Source organism: Manacus candei, unplaced genomic scaffold (genome assembly GCF_025592945.1).
Source record: "Manacus candei isolate 608988 ecotype Guabito, Panama unplaced genomic scaffold, ASM2559294v1 h1tg000075l, whole genome shotgun sequence".
Lineage (NCBI taxonomy): Eukaryota > Metazoa > Chordata > Aves > Passeriformes > Pipridae > Manacus > Manacus candei.
Window position 1 is genome coordinate 1,558,955 of NW_026138123.1, and position 7,622 is coordinate 1,566,576.

Below are 7,622 nucleotides of genomic sequence, written 5' to 3' on the forward strand. Positions count from 1 at the left end.
TTGATATCTTAGGGAGGCAGGCTGGAGGGAGTGGAGACTGAATTATGCTCATAAACTAAAATGCCACAGTGTACATGTCTGTGAAGTTAGGTGCCTTGAATGGACCAAAGATGTGTAACTCATATGCATTTCTTTGAACAATCAAATCTTAGTATTTGATGCTGAAAGCCTGCTTTTATGTCAGAAAGTTTGCAGAGCCTGGAAGAAGGAGAGAAACACCCGTAAGATTAGAATGTTATGTAAGGTAGTGTCTATCACCCAGGAGGATCTTAAAATATTGTATGCAGCATCTGAAATATTTCCATAGAAGATTACATTATATGATGAACAACTATTAGTTAGATGGGCCACAGCTGGTACTTTACAACCTGCACATGTAATAAAGGGAAGCTACCTATATGGAACAGAAATGAAATAATCAAAAGCCTGTGTTTGAATAACTAAACAGCACAAAGTTATTGCAATCCAAGAATATTTTAATTAATTAGAACCAATCAAAAAACCTTAGGTAAAATATAATTAATTTTATATAAGTTTCAAGGGTTCTTAATAGGATAAATCTCTTGTGTGAAATATTTTGGTAATGACTATCATAAAGGAGACTACTTTAAAGTCTAATAATGTGTTCTGAAAGAGTCTGCTTTTCTGTGTCATTTAGGAGGAAGATGTCATTATACTTGATGGTGTATTCATTGTGCCTGACTCAATTAGCTCTATTTGACCCTGTGTGCCAATACTTCCGCAGTACCTTCCTGCAACATCACTGTGGTTGTCCTTAAGATATTTTATAGAGATATATTGTTATCTCACTCTTCTTTTTTCTCCTTTTTTTTTTCTTTTTCATTTCTTGACATGCTGAATATATCAGAAATAGGCTGACGAAAAAAATCTGAGATAAAACCTGAGATAGACATCTAAGAGCCTCTTACTTTTGTAAATTTTGCGTGTGGCCACCCACAGAACAGGGGTTTTTTGGTGTTTTTTTTTTTTTTTTAATTTATTTATTCTTATTTCTGTCTTCTGACATATTTCCAACGTTATGACTGTCTTGAATACCAGAATTTCCATTAGTGAGTAAAGTTAGGGAGTATCTGCTAAGATTTGATATGTTCATTTTCCAGAGTTATTACTGAATATGTGTGATGTGAGAACATTGAGATCCTCTGCCATTCATTATAGGTACGTACCTTCATTTAAAATGATTTGTTAAAAATACCATAAAGTTCATTATGTTCAATAGTTAGCCATTAACTATGGCTAACTATTCTCATTAATTTTGAAAATGCATGTAATTTATATTGGTATTGAATATACCCTAATGCATGGAAAGGTCTGATTGCACAGTGAAGGAGCAGATTGTCTTTTCCTTAAAGGTGCTTGCCACCTGAAAATACAAAAGATATGTAAGGTGAGGGCGTATACCAGAAATGAAGGGCTCACCACACAGCAGGAGAGTGGGGATGAGAGAGGTTGAGTCACAGGAGAGGAATGAGCAACAGCCTGTCAGGAAACACCCTGCGAGTTCCAAACATTTTTATTTTGTTTGATAAGGGTTTGGGTAGGTGGAGATCAGTTAAACGGGACAAAGAAAAGGCAGGGAAAGGGAGACAAGGGCATTTCAGGATGTGAAGAAGAGAGGAGGGAGCAGGCATGCGATGAAGATGAGGGTAGAGAAAGGGAGAAGTGTGGGGGCGAGATGAGTTGCAACAATCAGCAGTGAGAATGGATAATTAAAAATCATGGCTGTCTGTCAGACCTTAAGCCTCTTTTACCTTTGCTGTGTCAGCTTCATTGTCAGACTGGATCCTCCCTGTAGTCTCTTTCTCATTCCAGGCTGCTCCTGTCATTGTTTAACACAGTTATGCATGAACAGTGCATGCAGACTGAAGCCATAAAATTATACAGTGCACTTAATTGAAAGATTGAAAAATTACTTTACAGCGACAGACTACATAATGGTTGACAGTTAGGGACTGATCTTAGACAACTGTACTCAGTGAGTGTAATTTAATGTTGTAACTTTCACATATGAAACCAATGATTTTTCCTTTGGCAGAGGGAAATTGTTCTTACACCACATTAACTTTTAGAGCTGGAAAGGGAACTTCTGCCTTTACCCATCCCTCTTAAAGATTCAGATAGCTAACAAGATTTGTTACTTATGCTTGAGATTAAAAGGCTGAATCTCAAAAATGGTCTATGTCTGTGTTTATTTCCTTAAGTCAAATGATATATTAAATTTCCTTAATATTGAAATGTTTTGCTTGTGTGCTGAGAATTTTTATTTTTTATTTCAGAAATGATAGTATATAATGGTAAATAAATATTCTGTTGAGAAATCCTAGATCAGCTCCAAGTCTTTCATCACTGCCACCCTTCCTTTCTCAGGGAAACAAAACACAACTAAGGTCCAATTTTATCTTTCCTCCTTGATCACCATAACTTCTTTGAATAGAGAAGCTTATTTTTACTGAAAAGCTGTGTTAAACCAGAAGAGTTTGAAATGGAGGGGTTCTGTGTTCCCTAATTTCTTCAATAAAATATTATGAAAACAGCAAAGTAGATCCAAACAGCATCTAAATTGTTTGAATAGTGACACATATCATGGCTGTATAGGCTGCATGCCTGGTTATTTAAGTTCAGTTACTGGCTGCCAGAATTACACTCAAGGGACCCCAGCATCTTCAATCCATAATCTCATTTTCCAGTCAAAATTCAGAAAAAAAATCCACCCTAAAAATACAGGAAACCCAAACAAACCATTCTCTGTATGAAGCCAAGATTTTTTGCAATTCAATAAATTCAGACCTTCTATCCATAAGCTCAGCACTTGCATTGTCAGCACTTACTCTTTTAGGGGGAATTAGGAAAACAAAACATCAATGGAAAATCAAGCTGATTTCAATATTGTTCAACAAAGCAGGAATCAGCTGACACTGTAGGAACTTCTTATCCCATTTTCTCTGAACAGCAGGGTAGGAGCACTTCTAGTATTAAGATATTTCATTTTTTCTAAAAATTACACTGAAGACTGCAGTTTGGTGTCATTTATAAATATTTGATTTTCATAATTGTTTCCATAGAATAGGGAGACAGAACCCACTAGAATTCCTTATGTATTGAATATTCTTACTACTGAAGTCTCACGTTCAGCATGTAGTGTCAAACTTGCATCTCTTGATCACATATGCTGAACCTCTCACAGTGGAATAATTTTTATAATTTATTTTTCAAACAGCTTCTCTCACGGAAGTGCAGTTAATGGCACATTATTTGCAGCCTCTGTGCGGTAACACTTCGTTCAAACTAACACCTCTACTCATAGCTCCTTAAAGCAGCACTTACCTACCTTCAACACAAAGGGAATAGTTGTAGGATGAGCACTGGGTGTCTGATCTTTTACACAGATTATCCTTTTTTTTTGCCCCTGCTCTAGGCATTGCATGAGTGAACTTATCCTGAAATACTGTAGCAAGAAATCTCTTCTTCTCTCTTATTAAACTGTCAAAAAACATATCTGAGAACCAGATATTTCACTGCAGTGTATTAGGAAATTTAGGAGATCATATAGAAATTCTCACAATAAAAAAGTTCGAATGTTCATCTTCTACCAACTTACAAATTACAGTTTCTTGTAAGCATTACTTTTTCAGCTTTGTAGAAGTAAAACCTTTTCATTAATTAAAAACATGAGTGTTAAAAATGAATACATTTACTGTAAAAATATAATTCTGTATCTGATGTAATGAAAAGTGATCATATTGTCAAAAACCCTCCTTTCTTTTTTAACACAAAGTGCTATCTTTGAAGATGTAACTTTGAACATCTCTGGTTTGCTTTTACTTTCCTTTTCCATCCATAGCTTTACAAAACACAACCACCAAGTCTCAGATAGTGAAGCAGAATCTCATTTCTGTGGAATGAACAGGCATCTCATTTCGGGAGTCAGGCAACACTTACCAGACATATTGGGTGAGTCTTTTAGAAAGTCTAGTTGGTGATATCGGGCTTGGATCTCAAATAGTTAGATGCCTACTTTGATTAAGGACTTACTCTACCGCCATTAAATAAATAAATTAATACAGATGTTGTTGATGACATAAATACCTAAATGAATTGAAGTCTTCTGCATTATACATACAGATCCATGAACTAAGAGTCCTGGTGGGATGAGGCTGGCACAAGGAGGCAACTACAGAAGGAGGTACACCTCCTTTTCAGGTGCAAACAGTTAAGTAACTGCAGCAGCATCTGTATTCTCCTGACTAATTATTCTGGCTTCCCTCCTGAGTTAAATAACACTCCAAGGAAAACAAGCAGGAAACCTAAATGTCCCATCCTCATTTCTCAGTGAAGTGAATACTTAGATCTATAGGCTTGCCTGACTGCTATGATAAGACTCCTTTCTAACTGAACCAGCAGAAAAACTTAGTCCAGTCTCTAGTTGTGCCTGCATTTGTGAGAGAAATCAACCTCCATCCTGGTGATAGAAAGCATCATGAAGGAGAACAGTGAACAATGCTAAGTCATTCACAGTTCTACATTTCTGATACACATTATTATTTAAGTTTGTTAGTGCAGTAGTACCTTGGAGCTCCATCTAAGAATTGCCAACAGCTCAAAAATCACTGTATGGGTTGTCACAGACAGCCATAAGAAAACACAGCTCATACCCTAAGTATGTTACATTTAAAAAGGATGACAAATGCTGAGCAGACAACTGGGACCTGAAGCCAAGAGAGCTTTGTGATGGCACACATCACAAATCTGTGGCAGAGTCATGAATAGACCACTGTTGCAGCATGTTGACTTGTATTTAATAATATAATTAATTTTTTTACTGTTTGTGTTAGAGATACAGTTATGACAACAAAAGCACAAAAGCAACTATTACAATACCTATTACTTGGATTGTCATGTGTCTCCTAGAATCTACAGTTGTAATTTGGGTTAGATCTAAAACTGGTCTTAGATACAGCACAGATGAGCATTGTAGTGGACATCTTTTTGGCATCTGAAAGAAAATCAGTGAATACCTTTTTGGCACCTAAAAGAACATCAGGTGCCATTTGAAACCATGACGTGAATATTTAATCTCCACTTAAAAAAATTAGGAGCAAAGAGTAGAGAATTAATGTCCATTTTCTCCTTGGGAAGATGTATCAAGTGAAAACCCTTAGAGGTCTCTCCTAGATCATGGATCTTTCAACACAGCCATAATTATCTGGACAGAGAGCAACTAACAGAAAAATGGAGCTTGCTAAGAGTCATAAATTATTAAACACAACAAGAAAAAGAAATTTCCTCTCTGTTAGAAGTATCTCACTGAACTGACTGAATGGGCAATTGAGTAGCAAGTTAAAACCAATATAATAAAGCTGAAAATGGTATAGGGAAGGATGACAGTAATGATTAAAGGTGTGGAATGATCTCAAAACAACAGGTAACTCAATAGACTAGGACTGTTCAGTTTGAGAAAGAAATTGTTTTAGTGGAATATGAATGATTTCTGGAAAAAATCGTTTGCACAGAAAACTTGTCTTGGAAAACAATTATTTTCTGTTTATACTAATGCAAGAACTAGGGGGAAACAAATGAACCTGGCAGGGGTTATGTTGAAAATGAAAAAAAGAGATTTCCTCCATGGTAGACAGGCTGTGGAACTCTGCACCTGAAGTTATTGTGGATATTGAAAGATTATCTGGGTTCAGAAAAGTGATTAAGCATGTGGAGAAAATTACCCATAGTATTCCACATGAAGTTGTGAATTGTCTCAGGAAGGCTGTCTTTCGCAAGTTTACAGAGGAGGAGAAAGTCAATAAGGGAACTGTAACTATATTCTAGTCCTGTTCTCTAGACACCTGCTGTTGACCAATTGAATATGATACCGCAAAAGGTGGATGGTTTTTTTCCCTGCCCCTTTACAGCTGTTTTTAGGATAATATAGGCAAAGAATGGGCACAATTAGGTCTGCCCTTATAACTCATAACAGGTCACATGTTGAGTAAGAGACCATCTAAACCAGCCATCCAGTGGTAAAAACCCCATCTGACCTCAGTAGTAGCACGGTGTTTGAGTATGCAGTGGTGCTTTGACTGGGAAGATGATGGACCTTAGCAGGAAACACTCAGAATCAAACAGGGTCAGGTCTCAAAGCATAATTAGGTAGGAAGCTCTTATCAGGTAATCTTTTGCTTTGAACAGATTGAAAAATCTAACTCGGGCAATTTGGCTGCTTTTATCTCACCAAGCAGCAAAACAAGGACAAAGGTAGGATCAGTGGAGTTCATTCTTGCATCATGTGGCTCAGAAAATGAGCTTGGTCTCACTGGAGTCGAGTCCGATTTGAGATCATGTGATTGTCCTGGAGTGGAAGTGTTGCATGAGCAGGTTTTGGAAGAGGTAACATAGGCCCTTTAGGAATCTGTTGTGGTGTGTAGTCCCCTCGAGAGCAATTGGATTCTCTTCATCTGTCACATTAACATTGCAGATTTGAAATTAAAATAATAATAAATAGAAAATTCAGGCTGGATTTAAAATTAGAAAGAAAGAAAAAGCATCCCACTTCATTAAATGACCTTGCAATATATTTGGCAGCTTTTACAGGAAGTTTACAGAATGAAAAAAGAAAGGAAGAAAGGAAGGAGGGAAGGAAGGAAGGAAGAAAGAAAGAAAAACAAAAAAGAAAAGAAAAGAAAAGAAAAGAAAAGAAAAGAAAAGAAAAGAAAAGAAAAGAAAAGAAAAGAAAAGAAAAGAAAAGAAAAGAAAAGAAAAGAAAAGAAAAGAAAAGAAAAGAAAAGAAAAGAAAAGAAAAGAAAGAAAAGAAAAGAAAAGAAAAGAAAAGAAAAGAAAAGAAAAGAAAAGAAAAGAAAAGAAAAGAAAAGAAAAGAAAAGAAAAGAAAAGAAAAGAAAAGGATCTAATGAAGTTTATGAGTGTTTTTACAAACTGTTATTCTCCCTCCTCCAAATCTCTAGCATCGCAGGTGAAGCATTGTGTGGCTGGTATCTTGACTTACCATTTGCTTTCAGGCTCTGCAGGGAGCGTCAGACCATCAGCACTGATGTTCAGAGCAAAGCTGTGAAAACAAACCGCAGCAGATTAGTTGGGCTGATGACCAGGTTATTTAGTGCTAACGACTTTGTGTGCCCTTACATCTCAACCAAACAATTACTATTTTCCATTCTTTTATTTGTGCATGCACTTATCAAGAAAAACAGTGTTTGCAAGGGGACATTATATTAAATAGGGTGATTAATTTAAGAAGTGTTTCTTTGGCTCTAGAATGCCAATATATTCTACTCTTTAATTAAGAAGGTAAACAACACAAAAGACAAATATCAAAATGCTAGTTGTCTGAAATACTGGTTTGTCTGAAAGAGAAATTAAAGGCAGTTGTATAAGTGTTGGAGCCTGATTCTGTCATTTTGAACAGTTACTCTTATAGTAATAGCTTGGTTTTTTACTGTAAGGTCACTCAAAAAGTGAGTGTCATTTCATGAAAAGTAGTATTGTTGTATAGCCTTTAAAATTAAGATATAAAAAAAATGAGGTAGATACTTCAAAGCTGAACATTTTCCCCTCCATTTATTTTTTCTCACCTTCCAGAAATGTTTAAAATGAT

The 7,622-nt window shown here is 36.0% G+C and overlaps 1 protein-coding gene across 1 annotated transcript; it reads left to right on the forward strand.

Moving 5' to 3' along the window:
* The first annotated feature begins 1,115 nt into the window (after positions 1–1,115).
* Positions 1,116–7,353, forward strand: LOC127480713 (uncharacterized). The gene is made up of 3 exons (XM_051809112.1): positions 1,116–1,179; positions 3,863–3,972; positions 6,598–7,353. Exons 1-3 carry the CDS (start codon positions 1,136–1,138, stop codon positions 7,080–7,082), a joined length of 639 nt encoding a protein of 212 aa, XP_051665072.1. The 5' UTR covers positions 1,116–1,135; the 3' UTR covers positions 7,083–7,353.
* The last annotated feature ends 269 nt before the right edge of the window (positions 7,354–7,622 follow it).